This window comes from Tyto alba, unplaced genomic scaffold (assembly GCF_018691265.1).
Source record: "Tyto alba isolate M040663 unplaced genomic scaffold, T.alba_DEE_v4.0 Super-Scaffold_23, whole genome shotgun sequence".
Taxonomy (NCBI): domain Eukaryota; kingdom Metazoa; phylum Chordata; class Aves; order Strigiformes; family Tytonidae; genus Tyto; species Tyto alba.
The window spans coordinates 20,268,061-20,288,977 of NW_024881297.1; the positions used below are offsets into that span (position 1 = coordinate 20,268,061).

Here is a 20,917-nt window from a genome sequence, read left to right on the forward strand (position 1 = left end):
ATGTATACATTTATTATAATAATGGTCTAGGCTCAATAAAGGCTTCTCCTAGAGTTTGGGGGGTTTTTATGTTTTTTCTGGTATTTGTATTTATCCACAGGCACTCATGTTCCACATAAATGCCTTTTTGTTGTTGTTTTAACAAACTGATAGTAACAATTTTATATAATTATTAGCTAGTAACGGAACCTTTGTTATACTGGGTAACAGTTAAATCAAATATTGTACTTTTCTTAACCTTTAAACCGGGAAGAAAAAGAACAGTTTTATAGGCAAGTAGTCAAGTAATTGTATTTTTTTTCTTGTATCAGGATCCAAGATTCAATGCAGAAGTTGACCAGATCACAGGGTATAAGACTCAGAGTATTCTCTGTATGCCAATAAAGAATCATAAGGAGGAGGTAAGTTGCAGTATTGCGATCACTTCATGTAATACTGTTTCCAGCTATGCTAATGCTTTAAACTTTTATTAGCTGGCAACCACTGTCTTACAGCATAAACCCATCTCTTTTTAAAAAAGACTGCTTATGTTTGCTTGGACTTTAATTTTACCTTATCTAGTTCAGTAATGTAAGCCAAAGAGAATTGTCAAGGAGAGTTTAACCCCAGATGCAGAAGCAGAATATATGTATTTAACTCTAGAAGTGCTGTTCCCAGTTCCTGTACCAAGTATCTGTCAGCATTAAAGTTCTCTGCATGCTTACTGGTACTGGTCTATCTCAGTGCATGCTCACATTGCAATTAAGAGTTACTGTACTTCAGCTTAGCTTCTATTTACATTATTATCTTCAGAGGACACAAAGTGGGGTTTATCACTGTCTAAAAGGCTGGGGTTTACATTCTATTAACTCAGTTCATAACTAATAAGTTAAGAAACATGTTAAGTGCTTAACAGCAGGCATTGAAAAACACGATGCCAGTGTGATTCAGAAAAGTCATCCACAAGTCATGTAACTTAAATCACTCCTAATTTAAAACAATGTGAATCTTCTCGTTGAACTCTTGTACGTATTTCCCATCCATGCTACTTCTCACAGAAGTTCTCTCGTCCAGTCTGATGCTATTGCAGTAGGGAGAATTCTTACTATGAACTAAGGATGCCTTCTTGCACTGAGTAGTTGAATGAATTCAGTAAGGTCAGTGAAAGCCAATGAATGGAAAAGTGAGGTTCATTATTTTTACTTGGGAAGTAAGTAAAGCAAGTTTGGGGGTTTTTTGATCATGAATGTAGTAGCCTTCAAGCCACATCAGCAGTTCTTAGAATACTCACAAAGCATAAGGCTCTCTATGGAGTGTGTCAGAGCCTTAAGACGGAGATTTTCTCTCCTGTAATTCCTTTATTTTTCAGAGTATTTGTAGTTTGCTTCCAGAAAGCTCAAACTCCAAAAAGAAATGCTGCCAAGATTGGTCTGAAAACATCACCTTTTTCTTGCTCTTATGTCTTTTATTCTTTCTTATGAAATGTGTCACCTTGACTCTTACTGGACTGAACTAATAAATTGGTTAAACCTGTTTGTTGAATCTTACTCTAGCTGACCCAGATGATCAGCCAGGATTTCTTTTCTTCACCTGCTGCTAATTTTGGTTTAAAATATTTTTTTCAGTTCTTCAAAGGATAGTACTTGATTTTCTCCTACTCCTGCTTAAAAGTCTTCCCCTTTCTAACCATCCACAGCCACTGCTGGCCCTGGGCCAGCTGATGAGCAAAGCAGATGTGTGAAGAGCTGTCAAGGACCAGTGGTCTGTGTCAGGCTGATGCAGGGCTTTAAATTTCACCCAAGCCATCCCATTTTCTTTATGCTGAATGGAAAAAATGCTATGCTATGCTCTATGTAATTGGGATCAGAAATTAACTAGAAAGCCTTGCTGGCCAGGAAGTGTGAGCTTACTTCTCACCAAGTCCTGATGGTAGGTGGGGGAAGGAGTAAGAGCTGTAGTTTGTTGATCCAATACACCATGACTTACAGGCTGAATAAATCTGCAATTGGCTGTATCTTCAGCTAGCTTTCTACTCCTAAGTGCATCAGCAAGTGGAAATGAAGCAGGAATTTGTTTATTTTGAAAAGTTCAGCCAACCTGAAATTTGAGGAGAGTGTTACACTCTACTTGTATGTGATAATTTGAAGGAGCTAAACTATAAGATTTCTTATAAGAAAGGATGGCATTTTTCAATTTCTTCTGATTTTAAAGTCTCTATGAGAAGGTTTTTCTCCCTTTTACCATAACACATGGCTGATGTTTCTGGACAGATGCTGGAGTCGGTGGATCAGTCCTTATTTTGCCATATGCATTCTGCTGCTTTTTCTGTTTAAAACAACCCAAAACAACAGGGCTCCTCCCAGTTTAAAAAAAAAAAAAATGCCAAAGACCCTGTAGCAATATTGAGGCTAGTGAATGCTGCCCTAGCCCAGGATGTCAGCAACCACAGTCAAAAGACAATTCTGGAAGACATCCAAAAATAAACAGAGAAAGAGAAGCTACTGGGGTTTTCTGTTTGTTTGTTTAATATTAGTACTCTTTTTTTAAAATGAGAATCAGTAATCGAGAGGAAGAAAATCTCACGCTGATTATTAAATCCTTTGGGCCTGCTAAAGTACGGAGATGTTTCCAGTAGATGTTTTTCACATTTGCCTATATTTCCATGAGGCATGTGAGAAACCAAAGTCTCACTTAAAAATAACAGCTAGTAAGAAATGCCATACATGAAAAGAAGAAAACAGTTTGATTTAGAGAAGAACACATAAAAAGGACTCAGGAACTAGTAACAATGAGAAAAAAATCACTACAACAAGAGGGCTTTACCTCTGCACAGATGCACATGAAGAATGGAATTATGTTCACTTAATAGTAAAAGAACTTTTCTCAATTCCCTACTCAACCTATTCTTGCTGATGGAAATGCCACAGAAACACTTCATTTCATATGCAGAAAATTCATATGCATGAAAAAGATCAGATCATAGAGGCTTGTATAGTGCTAGCTTTAATAAGAGTTCTCATTTTCCCATGAAAAATTACAAATGCAAACTGACCAAGCTTTGCATCTGACTTCGGGGGCTTTGAACAAATTTCTGATACCTGTAACCCCATGCTGCACAATCTCTAATACCTAAACAGAAAATCTTTCCGTCCTATCATATAACAAAAGTATTGTCACATGATGCTTTCTGCATTCAGGACTGTGTCATTTGCTGGTTATCACCACTGAAGAAAACAAGGAAGAAGAAAGGCCTTGGGTAACCTGAATTGTATTCTATTTAAAAAGAACAACAAAATGGTTCCAAGTCAAATTCCTGTATTTAAATTTTTCATAAGGAGAACGTGAAGCTGTAGCAAAGATTCCATTTTAATCCTGAAAGATTTTCTCTTCTGGTGATTCTTCTGTAAGAGCAGATAACTGTATACAGTTATTCAGGCATCTGTATGTAAGACTTGCTACTTGGATTATTGACATGTAACAGAGAACACAGAAGAACCTTCAAAACAGGCTGAAATTTTATCCTCAGTAGTACAAAAGCCACCAATAAAAAGTTAGTATTAGCCAGTTTATACCACAGAGTTACTATGGTTATTTCTTTTGCAAGAGGAAACTAGTATTGCTGGCTACAGGCCTTAGCTGTAGCTATTAATGCTAATCATTTCAGTGCTACAGTGCTTATACAGAAATCAGGGTTTTACCATTACTGACAGAAGACATAAGGTTGTGGCAGTTCAGCATTGTGTATCTTGAAAAGCAGCTTTTCATTCCTGGTGTGTTCTTAAATATTTAATTTTTCAGAAGCTTCAAATGGTACTGATTTGTCTTCTAGAGCTCATGTAAAGTAAGTAAATGCAGTGGCACTTTCTTCTGATCTTGTTTGGTCTTAGATTCAGAGACCCAGAAAAAGGACTACAGAAGTTGTTGCAAATAATTATCACCTCGATTTCTCCATGTGTTTTTGTAGACATTTTTAAACAAACAGTCATTTTGAAATAAATTGACAGAACCAAATAGGGAATGGAAGTCCTTAGCTTAAACCAACTTGTGGAGTTATCTGGAACTGATACAAGACTAAGTACAGCTCTCTGACTGGTTTGGAATATCTGTAGAATGGCTGGTCTCTGATGCACGGAGTCATCACAGCTGCTGTAGAATGTTTACAGGAATGACATCATTTTCTGTCATTTCTGCATTTTTTTTTTTTCAGCTGGGCAAAATAATTTCCATAAAATTCTATTTCAGTTTAATTTCTACTAAAATCTGTAGGATTTTCTCATATGGGAACTTTTATCTGTATTAACTGAGACCTATCTCCCAGGCTCTGAGTATGTAAGATTGAACTTCCTACTAATTGTCTAGGGAAATGTTTTATTCTGGCAAAGCTCACTCCAATTGTTTAATTTGTTACTTTGCCCTATCTCTTGTCGCTGGGAAGCTCTTCCCAACAAATCAGAGGTGCTACTCTATTTACAACAGCCTTTGAAAATATCCTGTTGAATTTTATTGTATAAAATGTGACCAGGCGTGTTGCTGTTAGCCAGCCAAGTTATTCTCTCCCACAGTTGAACACCCCAGGTATAATAATACATCACAGTCACTGCAGCATAGTGTACATCTAGCCAAGCTAACTTTAAACAAACTAACTCCACTCCCAGTAGCAGTCTTGCTGCAGGATTATGGAGATCAGTAATTTGCTTCTTGGGTGGATTTTCAGCTTATGCTGAGACATTCGTTATAGTAGCTAGACTGCTGGAAATCATGCAGACCACTGCTGGCATGAACGATAAAAGAGGATGTGAAAGTTTTGTTGATTAAAAATGGAAGTCTGTAAATATAGTTCTGTCCCTGCAGGATAATTTTATAAGCCTGAATCAAGCCTCTACAGGACCAGGAAAGCAAAGGAAGGTTAAAACCACTTTGTCTTCTCAAGTGGGTATGTTCCCATCTTTAAAATGAGATAAAAGTTGAGCTTCTCTCTTCCTGTTACCATTCTTTGCCTTAATGTAATTTTTCTTCAGGTGCCAGAAAAGTAAATAAAAAAATATATCTTCTTAGGAAGCAAAATTACATTGATTATATTTTTAAATCAGCTGAAGTAAGAACTAACTATAAAGGGCACTAGCTGCATGCAGAGCTGGAACAGCTTTTGCAGAGTTAGGCCTGTAATCTTAATGCACAAAAAATTGCAGCATGAAACAATCCAGATAAAACTCAGAGCATAGTCATTGGCACTGAAGTCATCAGTCATTTACTGGGAAATACACTAGGTACTAGCCTGCTACTTTTAGAGGCCGGAGTCAGCTATTGCAAGAAAAGAGTAAAAATAAAGCTCTCTGTAAATTAGAATAAACCTCTCCTTGCAATGTGGATCAGCCTTATTAAATGGGATAACTGGTACAGATCAAGAAGAAAGGTTACAGAACAAGTAGCAGCACTGGAAGATTACCTGTGTTGCCAGCAAGAACAGTTAGGAAAGTTGTGTTCAGATGTGGCGAAATAGGTGTGGATGTTGACATGCTAATTGCTGGAGGGTTTTTTCCCCCCTTTTTGGGACTGAAAGTAAGATAACAATTCCATCATCAAAATTAAATTTTGTCTTCATCATGTATATCTATCTTATGTGATCTGAATGAAAAATAACATAGTCCTTATTTTCTGATCCAAGGGGAATTTTTCCAACTGACCTTAAAGAAAGCTGGACCACTAAGGTCCTTCACATAAATCTTATTCCTTTCTACCCACTCCTTATGCGCTTTTGATACAGCAAACTTGGGTGAAGGCTCTTATTAGGAACTGCATGACTACTACAGATATACCTTGTTCTGTAATCCCACCTATCTAGTCAGACTGGGGGTAAAGCTCATGAAAAAGTGTTTAGCACTCAGCAGCTCACTGGTTACTTTAGGGATTAGGCCATACATTCACAGGTGTCAAAGTACAAGCAGATACTAATTATTCCAGTCTTTCTTCTCCCTTAGTCTTGGTTTTCTTCAGTCCAGAGTACTACCTTAAGCTTTTCTAGTGGTCATCCACTTTCATAGCTGTTTTTAACCCCTTTCTTTCCTACTAGTTTTGTCTTGGGTGACCAACAAATATACAGGATAATTCTGTAGGCATAGTAGAAGAATGACAAGAAATCAAACATACGTATCTTTGCTTTATTGCTACAGGACTCAATCTTCAAAAAGGTTCACTTGGTGCCTGCCTGTTAGATAACTGAAGACACATAAAATACTAAGCCTAAGTAACTGAAAAAATGCCTTTTTGTTAGATTGAAATAGTGCTTTCATAAGCAAGTGTTTGACTATGTTTTTTTTTTTTTTTTTACTATATTCTCCAAGCTCTACAGAGAATTAGATTTATCTCAGATATATCTTGTTTGTTGCCACAAAGATTTCACACTTTTAAAGTACCTGTTGTCTGAATAAGTTTTCTGTATAGCTGAGCTCAGAGCAGTCAGACAGCTTTGATTCAGTTTCTCTGCTGGTGCAAATATAACTCCCAGCTGGAGATCACAGATCAGGCCTATTGTTATTTCAGATTTGTTTATAGTAAGTTTTAAAAATGAGGATTTAGGTTTCATGCTGTGCTTAGTATTCTCTAAAATGCAGGCATATGTTCTCCATGGCCTAAAATGCTACCATGTGATTTACTTTTGTCCTAATTACATAATTACTTTAGTAACAGGAACAGATCCTCTTGAGTTTCCTACATCTTCTCCTAATTACCTGGTTGCAGGCAAGACTCCAATGGCTAAATAATATCCATCTAAGTTTTTCTCATTACTGTCTCTATACCACATTCTACAGAATTTAGTGAAGTTCACTGGAATTTGTACTGATACAAATGAGGCCAGAATTTGGACCAGTTTAAGTATTAAAACTGTTTATTTTGTGTGAAAAAAATGGCACATACTATGCAGCTGTCTTTAAAAGCTTAGAATGCCACTGAAACAACAATAACCAAAAAATGTTTGCATCTGCATAACCTGTCTATCATCATCAAGACAACCATGGATTTTAGCAGGTTTATTTTCTTCACTACTCCTTCCCTCTTCAGTTAAAACCTTTTATTGAAAGGCCTTAAGAAAGATCTAAAAATGACCATTTGCCTTGGAACACATGACTTTGTTAATGTATCAGAAACCTGCAGTGCTAATAAAGGGAGCCTAAACAGTCTTTCCACTATATTAATGTGGTCCTTTTACTGTTTTCTCATACCTTTTTTAAGTACCACAGACTTTCCTTTCATGGAGGGAATGCGTTTACACAAGATGAAAGTACTCACCTTTTGGATGCCTCTGACCTCAGTGAAGTTGTCTTAGCTCACGCTGCATCAAAACTGAAAAAAAAAAAAAAAAGTACCCATAGAAGACAGTGGTATGAGAAAAGGCCTAACCATTAATCTCTGCACATGGAGGTTAACCTAAAAGCATGTTGACTGGTCAAAGGATTGACTTACTATTCAAAGTTTGCTATAGGAGTATATAAGGCTAGTTGCACATTGTTATTACAGCAAGAAAGTTCACTGGGTAAGAAATATCCCTCTGAAGTAAATGAGAGGTTGACTGTGGGAAAAATTGGGTTGTATGGAATGGAGCTGACAGTTAAGCGTTATTTCAGACAGACATTTTTGAGCCCACAGTTGGCAGGTATTCATGCTACAGAACAATGATCTTATTTGTAATATCAGTATTTTGGGAAGGCTAGTCTGAGAGATAGTAAATTGTCTTCTTTTCCATTACAAAAATAAAACTGTATGCCTTCTGTCAGTTTAGCAATTATAATGTAATGATTAACAGTAAAGTACACCTTTTTAAACATGCACACCACAAAGTTTTCTTCTGATACTATTTATCTAAAAAGAGCCAGATGAAAAAAATACTATTATTAACATCTTACACTGGTCTTACACTGCTTGGTTCTCAAACAAAGGAAGTTCTTTGCAGCTTTGTCAATCTGTTGTAAGCATGCCAAAAAAATCTGAAAATAATCAAAAGCTTTGCATATTCTTTATGGCTTCTTACCACATACTCTTTCATGTTATTCTACTTGGATAGGTGGACTTCATCTGTGCTAGCACATTCTAGCTTCTGAGTTTACTGCACAGCAGATTTATTGAGTTTAGCAGAAGATGAGATCCAGCCATTTAAATAGATGAATGGTCTAACTGTAAGGAAGTGCAGGGTTTTAGTGAGTGAATTCTAGCTCTTCCCAGTTTCTAACCTTCCTCTCCTACCTCTTGCACTATTCTTCTCCTTCAGCTCCGCCTTAACCTACATCCATTCCAGATGCTACTAGTAGCTATTCAGCTTGATACTGTGAAATATGAGATTAATTTCTGGCTATCAATATAAGTAATGGCTCAGACATAATTGTCCCCACCCTCCACTTAGCACCTTCCTCAGATGGTCATCTGCTTTGGTACCTTTCTCATCTATTCTGATAAACAGCATTGGGTTCACCACCTTATAGCTCCCACACTCAATTACAGAAACCTGTCATTACTCACTAACAGAACATTTTTTTTTTTTTTTACTTCAAAGATCAGAGAAACTATACTTTTTTCAATTCTTTTAAGCCTGAAATCAGATTACTAACAATCTGAAAAGTCTCAAAAGGGATTATTCATGGAATTACGTCCAGAAACTTGAAATAAAATTTTACCACAGATTATTTCTATACTGAAAAAGCATCACCTGAAATTTAACATAATTTAGAGAGAACTTTATAAGAATAAAACTAAATGTGTAATCTGGCTTGGTTTATTGTTACATGGATTCAATTTTCTTCCACTTAAATCCAAAAGGAGACAAGCTAACAAAGGAAGTAAATGGAGCAGGTCTGCTGATGTCTTAATTTCATAAATTGTAGGGTTTTTCTAGTTCAGGTAAACTCTTCTTGTTACTGTCTGTGCACTGATTCACTTATGTGGGCAGCCTTAATTTAGGTAGCCTCTTGGCTGGTGATCTTAATACATACTCCATTTGAAAGCGAGGATTTACACCATGTGCCAAAAGCGGAAAGAACTACTTAATGGAAAGCCTTTAATGTTGATCAGGGCATATGGGTTTGCTTCTTAGGTCCATCTCAGATGTCCTGCAGGACCTGTAAATGAGCTTTTACCCTTTCTTAGCTTATTTACCTATAAACTAGGATTCTTCCATAACTTCTGAGTTGCTCCATAGAGAAAATAATTAAAGATGGCAGGATATCAGAGCATCTTGACAAGAAAGACAGTCTTAACTAACAGTCAAGATGCGTTGATATCTCGCCATTTCTGATTACCAAGTGAATAATTGTAATGATCATTTATTATCTTCTATAAATATGTCTCGAAGCAGAATCTGATGACAGACTCCTAAAAATTATCTAATTACTCCATTTTGAATACACTAGGTTGTTGGTGTGGCTCAAGCAATCAATAAGAAATCTGGAATTGGTGGCACTTTCACTGAACAAGATGAAAAGGTATAAAAGCTGGACATTTATGTCTCTTATTCTCATAGGGGAATGGGGGATGGATATGTTACTACTTTTCATGCTGATCAGAAGTTTTAGTTATTAAAAATTAAACACCTCTGAAACAAAGTAAAAATTCCTCATAATACTGCAGATTTCTTTATGAGGCCATGAGAAATGTGGATGTGAGATAGTTTAATTTCTGGATCAGCACGGTATCTCGTACAACTCTGAAACACAAGCTAACTCTACTGAAATGCATTGTAAAACAGTTTCATAACTTCTAATAGACCTAATTTTTTATTAATTAGTTCTGACTCTCCTGGCATCCCCAACAAAAGTATTTTGAATATTAAAATTTGTATCGTGATTCCTTTTTAAATACTGTATCACTTCTCAGTATAGCAATTGAAGGACTAAAAAAAGCTTTGAATAAATCATGAACAATATATGATATAATCAGTAGAGTAGACAGCACCTTGATTCCTAATTCTGACACTGCAGTTGCTTTCCAAACATTTCCAGACTTTACATTCAGATTGGTGTAGCAAAAACCAGGCTGCACTCAGTCTGAAGAAGTTGACTTAACCTTCAGCAATAAAAAAATCAGAATTCACTCTTTCCCTCTGAAAACTTCCCCTTTAAAACAAAATGCATACTATTTGTAGGATATCAGAATTAATCCCATTCTGAAAGGGAAAAAAATCGTGGTTTGATGTGTTAGCAGAATTTTATTTCCACCTTGCAGGAGGCTGAATTCCCCAAAATAAGAGGGTGATTGTCAGCACTCAGTTTTTCTAGATAAAATATGTATTGCTGGTAAATGAGTTGCTTCCTCTGAGCTGCTTCTTATATTAATCCCACTTTTACCAAGATAAACTATGAAGATCATTAGTTTTAAAAATTAAGAGATTCTCGAGGAAATAACAAATTCCGAGTAACTAAAAAAAAAAAAAAAAAAAAACAACCTGAATATGTGGTTGCCAAAAATAACTTAAAAATACCAATTAACACTTCAAAGTGAAAACAAAATTTTCAGTAGCTTATCTTTGAATAAAGTTAAGATGCTGTGAGACATTATCTTCATGAGATGTTGATGTTCATTTGTCTTCAGGATTTTGCCGCGTATTTGGCATTCTGTGGAATTGTTCTTCACAATGCTCAACTGTATGAGACATCTTTGCTTGAGAACAGGCGTAATCAGGTATGGTCAACATGTTTATCCCAAGAATACAGAAACTACGATGGTTAGCTAGTAATCAGTGCCTGCTCCTGCTATTTCTGGTTATCTATGGTTAGTTATTCCCTGACTATTTTTAATTACTCTAATTGAATGCTGTGTATCTCTGATAAAGCTCTAACTGCACTGAGAAGTAGCTAGGCACATTCCAGCTTGGGCTGTGAGAAGTAGACTGTCTAGGGCAAGAAGGTAAAGCTACATGTATGAAAATTAATTCCGTGTCAGTATATGCAATATTGCCTGATGTTATCCTGTGGCTCACTGTATATATTATACAACCAGAGGTGTACATACTTCAGAAACTTCAGACAGAATTATCCCTACAGAACAGTAGAGGTTAAACAGATTGCTCTTTTACTCTACTATAACAATAGTCACTAACCATATTTTCGGTAATGAGATGGAAAACTGAATTTGCTTCTGATTAATGTAACTGTATTTTCCTGTGACATCTTTAAAACTTTAAAACCCATCTTTAAAACTGATGGGTTATGAATGCCATGGCCTTTATGGGTGAATGTGTCTGCCATATACAATATGAAAAGGTTCTGGAGAAACAACTAGGCAGCAGTTGTTTTAAAAATTTTCTGGTAGGTCTGAGTTTCCAAGTGACTATCAGTGCTTGTAAATTGGTACAAATTTGGATAATCTTTTCAAATTGGCTCCATGCTTCTTGTGAGGAAAGAAGGAATATAGTATGAGCACATCTGAGCATTTAAGTCCTTCAGCAGCAGCTTTGAAATACAGCAGACTGTATCTCGATGTTTTCACTAAATGAGTTCATTAGGATCTGTTAGAATTACATCACTAAATTGTGTTCAGAAGTCTTAAGAAGTGTAAATATCACTGTTTTTAGAATGCACACATGAGCCATAGGAAAATATTAGGTTTCCTAAGGACAAATAAGTGTGTGTTGTCTGGGTTTCTCAGGTGTCATTTGATGAACCAATGACTAAATCTATTCTGTCTCTCTGACCAAAAACATCAGACAGCTAACTATCCAATTTATTTCTTCCATCAAAAGTGTCAATCTAGCTATTATTTACTGTTACCTTGCAGTCTGTGTGAGAGCCAAAACTTAATTTTGGTCACTGCTATACATGTTGACTTCCTTGATTCAGGGGAGAAGCAGCAAAGACAGTAGTAATGATAATTATTTTTTAAATCACAATTAGTCAAAATTTAAAAAAAGACCTTTTCTCCAGGTGCTTCTTGATCTTGCCAGCTTGATTTTTGAAGAGCAGCAGTCTTTGGAAGTAATTCTGAAGAAGATAGCAGCCACTATAATATCATTCATGCAAGTGCAGAGGTGTACCATCTTCATAGTGGATGAAGATTGTACTGTGAGTTTTTTTGTCTAAAGGCAGAAATGCTTATTCTCTCGTAGAAGTGTGGGCTTCCCTCCGCTCTGACTCAGTGTTAATACTGTAGTGTGTTCTGTCACCTTTTTGCCCTTTGCCTTTTCGTTTACAGCATCTACTCAGGTTAGGTGTTGACTTGGGAGGCCTCGGTCTTTGTGTAGGCCAGACTGCCATTTTATGCAGCTGTTTTGCATTACCTGTTGGTAAACTATGGCTCTAAGCTCTCACCTGTGGCATAGATCTTGAATGTTGAACTCTTTCATAACTCATTTTCTTGGCTACTGATGTAGGATGGAAAAAAGGAAAAGGCTGGGGGAAAAACAATGTGGCCTTTTCTTCCTGAGCAGAGTCAGTTTCAATGGCTCTTTTTATTTCTTGAGTATATCTAAGTGGGGAGTATGTAAACAAGGTATCTAAACAGAATCATGGCCTGTTCCAAGATCCTGGCTCACTGAAGCAAAGCACAAGTCCTTTCAACCTGCCCACCTGTATTTCCTTCCTATTGAAAATAGTCTGCAGAACAAGGAGCAGGGTATTATGTTGCATGCCTCAGTCTTGTACTGGCATTGCTAGTTGTACCTTTACTACTCATTATAGATATGAGTGTACTAAGATCTGGAAGCGAGGAAGCATTTCCAGGTTCTGTAGCACAGAAATAACACACAGCACTCGTGATCATCTGCCACAATCCCATCTCTCACTGTATTTAGAAGAGTCACTCCTGCAGACAAGAATACAAAAGAGGAATTTACAAAATTTATGTATTCACATGTTCATGCTGTCCTTGCAAGTTAGATAAACTCCAGCCCCTACTTTGCAGTCTGTAGTTTGAATCTAATTTCTCTCTACACTTAAGGTTCTCAACTGCTAAAAAAAACTGCGTGAAAAGCAACACAGCAATCAGTCAATATGAAGTCATCATCAAAAGGTTTCGATGTCCTCACCTGTCCAAGCAAAGCGGGTCTAGAATTGGATGAATGTTAAAATGAAGTTGAGTTCTGTGCTGGCAGATAAGTTTGGCACAGCTTGTAAATACTAGCATTTCTTCTCAGAGTGATCAGCAGAGATTCAAGACACTTCAATAATATTTTAAAGTTGTATCAAGATGTATTTTTGTGATAGGATCCTGTATGCTTGCTGCTAGATGTGAAATTAAGTTAAATAATTTTACACTTGCCTTTATTACAGAATAGGTTTTGATAACTGCAACAAGCTTTTCATGAGCTTTTTTTAACTTATGACAACCTTATACACCTATATATTAAAATATCCTCTTGGTATTCCAGGATTCATTTTCTAGTGTGTTTCACATGGAATCTGAGGAATTGGAAGATTCAGCTGAAAATCTGAAGAGGTAAAACTATGAATTCAAACTTTTGTTCATCCCAGGAGAATGCTGAAGATACTAGGCTTTTAATAGTTTTTTTTAGAATAACAGATCTTATTTCCAGTGGGTACCATGTATTACTGCTATTTTTATAGACAAGGTTTTGCCCTGAAATGTACATAGACAAAAATCTATTGCCTTAAAAGTCACACTGAGCAGAATTGGAGAGTTAGGGCCTGATCTCTTCACTTTGTCAGGTCTAAGTACATAGCTGTATCACAGGGCTAAGCAATGGAAATGAACGAAATGTGAAAAGTAAAAATCTAAGCTGATGGGCTGCTCTAAGATTGATCTGTAAGAAATCTGCGTACATGACTAAGTTGTAGAGGAGACATATCCACATTAGTAGACACTAATCCTATTTATGATTGTAATCAGTTATTTTAATCATTAGTCTTATTTCATAAATGGGGAAGCTGACTCAAAGAACACAACTGACTAAATCTAAAATAAGGTCCTAAAGTTCTAACTTCCAGTCATCTTTGAGAAACCATTAAGAAGTTCAACTGGGAGGAAGGGACAGATGTAGAAACAGTTGAATTAAAATACTGAAGTTAAATAGTTTCCAAATTTAGTCTGAACCTCTATGTTGAAGTTTGAAAATGACTGTCTCCATCACCTTTCTCTGTAATCAAAACAGTTGTTTCAGATATTGTCAAAAGAGTGAGACATAGTTGTATATTGTCGTGGTTTAGGCCTGGTTGGCAGCCAACCACAATGCAGCAGCTCTCTCTCCCTTCCCCTCCGGCAATGAGAAGGGACAGAGAGCCAGGCTTGGGGTTCAAGATAGGACTGGGATGGGGGAAAATCCCCCTTTATGATCATGAGCAAGAGGCAGACTCATTAGGGGAAGGAAAAAAAGAACATACATTTATTACAGACACTAACAACACATAACAGAGTAGGACAGTGAGAAGCATTGCCACATTTTGAGAACACCTTCCCCCCACCCCTCCCTTCTTCCCGGGCTCAGTTCTGCTCCCGATATCTCTACCTCCTCCCCTCAGTGGCGCAGGGGCAGGGAATGGGGGGTGCAGTCAGCGCTGCCACTTTCTTCATCTTTGGTGAGGGGAGTGTCCGGAACTTGTTCCCCCTGCTCCATCGTAGTTCCCCTCTCACAGGAGACAGTCCTCCACAAACTTTCTCCGACGTGAGTCCCTCCCATGGGCCGCAGCGTTCCCCACACTGCTCCGTCATGGGTCACTAACTTTCTCTGACTGGATTCCCTCCCACGGCTGCAGCCCTTCCCGAGCTGCTCCGGCGTGGGACTCCCCCGCATGCTGCAATCCTCCCAGCACTGAATTACAGCAGCGGGGCTGCCTTTTCCCATAAGACCCCGGCCTTCTTTGGGTACAGAACCTTGATCAGGCAAGCAGAAGCCACAGGCCATAAATCAATGTCTGCTCCACTGTAGATCTTCATGGGTGGCAGGGGGGGGCCACCTTGCCATCTCACCACAGGATACAGGGGGGTCTCTGCTCCGGCACACCTCCCCCCTCCTTTCTTCCTCCATTCCTCCACTGACCTTGGTGTTCATGCAGCTGCAGCAACTCCTCCTCACAAGTCCCACTGCATGTCACCACGTCCCTTCTTAAATACCTTATCACAGAGGCGCAGCCGATTGGCTCAATTTCCCAAACAGAAGTGGAGCTGACGTGGAGCTGGGGGAGCTTCGAGAAGCTTCTCACAGGGGGCTGCCCCGATAGCCCCCTCCCCTGCCACCAAAAAACTCCACCACTCACTCAACCCAGGACATATATAAAATGCATTACTACAGATAGAGTGTGCAGAGAGAAAATGTAGATTTCTGTACCCCTTTGATCTTTCTTGCAGTGAACATTTATTATATTAAATTTAATTCTATATATTAGAAAATTATGTCCAAAGTGTGTAGCTTGAGCAACTAAAAACTGTTGAGCTGTATTATGACTTTAGACAATATACAACCAGAAAGTACAGAGGTACAACAGGCTAGTAAGATCATAGGGTGAAAAAGAAAGTTCCTGTTTACTTCCTCTTCTACGCTGTGGGAATGGTAAAGAGAATTTACCCTTCCTATTCATTATCACTTTCATGGTTGCTAGTTAATGGACTCAAAATGTAATTTACTGCTTGCATGGGCCATCAGTAAATTATTTCCCATAACTGATAGGGAAGGAGTCTTGGAATCTTAATTGCATATCTGAATCTTGTTCATGAGACAGTACAATTCTATGCCAAAGACTGTACTATGAGTCAACCATTGGCGTTAGAATTTCTGCTGTGCTTGAACAGCACAATTTTGGGCAACAGCAGAAATATAATAACATAATACAATGTCAGGCTTATTACATAATCAAGGATCCTGAATCAAACCCCAAATCAGATGGATTTTCAGAATTGTGGGGCATTGCCTTTTGTATCCAAGTTTGTAAAATAACAAAAGAATTAATTTCCTTCTTCCAGCACTGTGAACATCCTTGCACCAGAAGAATAGCTAAAGTCAAGTCAAATGTCAGAGGGAAGCTAAAGGAGCTTGATGGGAATAGGTTTATTATTAGGACATATGTCCTCCTCTAAATCAGGCAAAGGGTCCAAGAGAATTGAAACGCTTTAATTAAATAAATCACGGCTAAAAAAGTAGGAGATGATTGAGTCTGTGAAGACACTTTATGTCCTGATTTGGAATAAACAGTTCTATCTCAGTAACAGAATCCCCATGCAACTGTTTGTGCCTTTAGTTTTGGAACAAATTTGAAATTAATTTAGAAGCAGAAAATTCACAAATGTTACCTGCTGCATTCCGTTTAAAAATATGTGAATTTCATCCAGTATTGATTTTTCAGGTGTGTCAGATTTGTGAATGGAGTTTGTTTTCAAAAAGTTTTCTTTATTTCAACATAAACCCAGTTGTTTATTTTTTATTGTTCATCTGCATAAACTGTACTGATTTGTTTATTTCTTGTTTGGTGTTCACTGTTAACTTTATTGAATATTAAAGAGATGGTGGAACATATAAATCAATCCACTCTGCAGTTCTGTGATGACACGTGGATTACGATACAGGATTTGAACTCAACTCCATTATGTATCTGTTGGTTATATCCCTTCCTCATACAGGAAAAATATTACAATTACCTGTTTTGCATAATGAAATGACCCATTTTCATACTAAGCACATAATAATAAAGTTGTATCCTTCAGGGACTATGATACAAACAAGATCAATTATATGTATGCTCAGTATGTCAAGAATACTATGGAGCCTCTCAACATCCCAGATGTCTGCAAAGATAGAAGGTTTCCCTGGACAGTAAGTAAAATAAGCTTAGATTTGAAATTCAGAAATGGAAAATGTTTTTCTCCTTACGTTTCAGACCTTTTTTGTTTTCCCCTTATTATTTTTATTAATTTAATGGCCACATTTAGAATTATGCAAACGCAACGGAAAGTACATATGCTTGATAAAATTCATTATCACTGAAGAAATGGTACAATACTCGCACAATGAGCCAGGTGGCCAGGGGAGGGATTTATCTCTATGGCCATTATTTAAAAAGCCTAACATTAATTTGTCAATAAATGGATAGTGCGATGTAGAAAGCTTCCAATATGTTCTATGGAAAACATTTAAGTGAAGAACAGTTGGGGGTTTTCACAGTAATTCTTGGTAGTTTACTGTGAGTGTTGGGAGGCTCTCAAAAGTTGCCTTTTATTGTCTCCTTTCCCTTCTTGTTCTGGCGAAGATTAATGTTACAGATGCAAGTTCTTTGCTGTTTTTGAAAAGAAACAATTTCACTTTTCTTTGGAAGCTTTTGCTTCACACTTCATCATGTGTGAGCTTGTGGTATGGTGTACTACTGAACACACAGATACTGCAGAGTTAGGAGGGAAGATCACTTGGCAAGACTCAGATTACAGTCAGGTTGCCTTCAAAGATGTCATAAACGAAAAACACACTTGTAATTCTGTATTTTCCTGTCAGTGCAGAAATTGGAAAGATGTCTGCTCTTCTCATTCTATTTAAGCCTGATGGCTAGAGGGACTCGGGGAAAGGGTAGTAAGAGGGAGAGGAGTTACTATGATCAGCAGGTATCTCTTTACCGAGCTCTTTGTTCTGAGATGCACAACAAAAACATCAGAAAATAACAGTCTCCAATGTGATTGTTCCAGTAAGTGGAAAGAAGGGGCAGGCTCATAGTGGAGAGCTGTTTTGCTTCCCTTTTTCTCTGTGCAAGGTTTCATGGATGTTGTGGAGTGAGTTTCTGTGAAGGATTGAGCAACACAGGAACTGAGGTCTTACCCTGTTGCAGTACAGGGCCCAAAGGTATCTTAACTGCAGGAGTGAATGTAAAACCAAAACTGGATGGATACAGTGTATTAGAGCAATAAAGAAAGAGGTGATTATTTTGAAGACATTTTAAAATAAAATTAATACCTTGAGGGTCATCCAAACAACTGTTTGTCTGAAACAGGCCTTTCACTTTGTCAGTAGGATTCTTTTGCATTTTTCCCTGGAATCTAGATGACTTATAACTTATGCATGTAAAAGAAACTCATAAAAAGAAAATAATTGTACTGCTAGAAGGAATTTTGGATAATGTTTTTCAATACACAGTGGCTGCATCTCCTACACTGTGTAGGGGCAGGGCTCTAGGCTAAATGTTTTGAAATGTGATGAACCCTGACATGAGTTAAATCCCAGGTGTACCTAATGCTCTAGAAGCCCTGACTTGTCTCTTTCTTTGGACATTCAACCACAAGCTTATTCATCTTATAAAAATAACTTTGTGCTTTCTAAATGCTTTGGTGGCCTCAACTATCTAGATAGTGACATGAAGCAGGGTTTATTTGTGGAAGAGCTGTGATGTTGTCTGCCTCAGGTTCAGACTACTTACAAGGACAGTACGGAAGCCAAATGCTAAGCTTCAGCAGTCATGTGGACATGTTCTTTCCTTAACCAACAAAGTTAGTGCAGTGGAGACAAAGTTCAAATACCTACAACTCCTTAAAGGCATTTAAGCCTGTTTTTGCTTAATCTCCTTCCTGTTCATTAATACTGGGTCAGGCATTTTTATTAAGCACTGTGCACTGTGGTCTTATCTCCAATCCATTCCAGTTTGATTTTCAGTGCATCCAAACTTTACCATGAAACAGCAGGTTCTTCTCAGGGTAGCCATAAACAAATTTTCATGCAAGCTTGACTTTGTATTTCTCAGCTGCCCTTGCTGGAGAGGTCTAGGGAGAGATGCTGATTCTTATATCCTTTTTAACAGCTGATTTCACAGGTAAGTCACAGTTCAGAAAAAATCAAATCTTACACTCGAGTTATTCCATATATCCTCTTGATAAAGGGCTACTATTAAGTAGTAGTACTTAAGTTCCTGGAGTCATGTAAAGTATCTGGCATGATATAAGCCTTTAATGTTTTCTTTTAAAGAATCACATTTCCTATTGCTACTTGTAAGCATTATAGTGTTTGTGCATTTGCCTGCCTACAATCTTTGCACAGCATCAGAGAGCAGAGAAACAATAGTAAAAAAAAAAAAAACAAAAACCAAAAAACAAACAAAACCCAAACCAAAATAACCTTTTGATTTGAAATACTAGTGTGTACCCATTTTTTTCTGTGTCACATACAATTAGAGATTGGACCAAATGTACTTCTCAGCAACTGCCACATTATTCTAGGAGCAGTCAGAGCAGAACTACGTCCTTTACTCACCAGGTATTTGAAGAAGATGCACTGTGTTTTTCTTTCACCCATTCACCCTCGAAATAAATTCAGTTTCCTTGTCTCGGAGCATGAGACAGAAGCATAGAAGACTGAAGAATGTTGACCTAGTTGGTGGTGGTTTTCCTTCTTTGGATCATAATTTGGTTTCCAGTAAGCCCCCTTTCATTGTGTTGGTGGATTAATCAAGGCATCTCAAACAAACCAGAAGAGTTTATGAAAATTTTAGTGCCACAAAATGCACAGTTAGATTAATGTCAGGTAGTTACTTTGGCTTTATGACATCTATTCTTTACATTGCCATATTGCAAGTGAGGGGATATGCTGGAAAGGGGAGAGGTCACTTCCTTTTACAGCTCATCACCTGATGAGAGTAAAAAGGTGCCCTAAGGCCCATCCAACCTCTTTTCAGCTGCACTGAGTGGAACAGTTTGTCTTGGTACAAAGTTGTCATTTTCATGGAAGTGGTACCTTCTAATGAAATAACCTATTATAAAATTAGCACATTTTTAGCATAATTACACAAGTCACTATAAACTCCTACTGAATTAAGATTATCATCATTGCCTGTATTACTATTCACCAAAGCTTGTATCAGATACAGTGTTTATTACACCATCCAGCCAAAGATGTGCAAACTCTTTGAGGATGTAGTTGCTCTCTTTTAAGGAGTATGTAAGCCAAGAATAGTTGTAGACCCCAGCTCTACAGCTTTTTCACTTCAGCTGCTTGGACATTAGTCTTTAAAATTGTAACTGTATTTTTTTGTTTGTTTAACAGAATGACAATACAGAAAATGTAAGTCAACACATAAAGAGTTTGCTGTGTACACCAATAAAAAATGGGAAAAAGAATAAAGTGATAGGTAGGTATCTTTACAAAAAGTATTTTTATACCTTTCATAGAAATATTTCTGTGCTCCACAGTAAAATCTCAGCAACACAGAATCTCAAGCCAGGAGAAAAGATCCTTAATTGCCATGTTTTCAACCAATAAGTCCACTGCAACCTTGACTGTAAATTGCTTACCTAATAAGTTACCAAGTATCTACAACACTCTTGTGATAATTCCCCATTTTTATAGCTTCTCTGTATTCAAAAAATTTCTGTAAATAAAATTATTTTCATTGCTTCCTGTTCAGAGAGTCAGTTACCACCCTTGCTTGTGTAGATCTTTTACAAGTCAGTGAAAGCAAGAGAAGATGTAAATAAGTTCTTCAGGCCTGAGCTGTCTGTAGTGCTGGGCTTTTAGGGAACAGTGGTGGCATGTGGAAAGGCAAGCTGAACTGCACAGATAGTGACGGTTTCCTCAAATGAGACTCAGCTATGGAAAGATTTATACGTTAGAAGGCTAGCTGCTGTGCAGTTTTGGTGCTACAAATTGCCCTTTGGAGGTGCCTGCTTCTATATGTAGATTACAGAGGGAGCCTACAGTCTTACTGTAAGACACTAGTTTAAGAGTCTAAAGCTACTCTGTGTAAATATCTTTGCACCATCTCCTTGGCTTTTTCTAGAACTACTTTTCTTCTATTTTAAAGAGTGGCCATAGTACCACTGGTTTCCTGGGGTAACATTATCAGAAGTAATTTGACATCACTTAGGTCCATATAGGCCTAAATGCTTATGGAAACTTAGAAACCTAGTTATCTTTACGTCCCTAGAAATACTTAGGTGGCCATGGCCTGGGTCCTCAAAGATGAGTATACACCTGAACAGTTTTGAGGATCTGGTCAGGGAATAAACTTAATGAGCTTTAAGTCTTCAGTGAGTTTCAGAT

General features: G+C 37.5%; 1 protein-coding gene across 7 annotated transcripts in view; it reads left to right on the forward strand.

Moving 5' to 3' along the window:
- Positions 1 to 20,917, forward strand: part of PDE5A (phosphodiesterase 5A) — a 78,089-nt gene that overhangs the window by 24,513 nt on the left and 32,659 nt on the right. For all 7 annotated transcript variants that reach the window (XM_032997651.2, XM_042796318.1, XM_042796319.1 and 4 more), the window contains exons 3-9: positions 312 to 401; positions 9,378 to 9,449; positions 10,555 to 10,644; positions 11,886 to 12,023; positions 13,328 to 13,395; positions 16,612 to 16,720; positions 19,922 to 20,006. In XM_032997651.2, the coding sequence (XP_032853542.1) occupies positions 312 to 401; positions 9,378 to 9,449; positions 10,555 to 10,644; positions 11,886 to 12,023; positions 13,328 to 13,395; positions 16,612 to 16,720; positions 19,922 to 20,006 (652 nt within the window). The remainder of the gene's footprint in view (positions 1 to 311; positions 402 to 9,377; positions 9,450 to 10,554; positions 10,645 to 11,885; positions 12,024 to 13,327; positions 13,396 to 16,611; positions 16,721 to 19,921; positions 20,007 to 20,917) is intronic.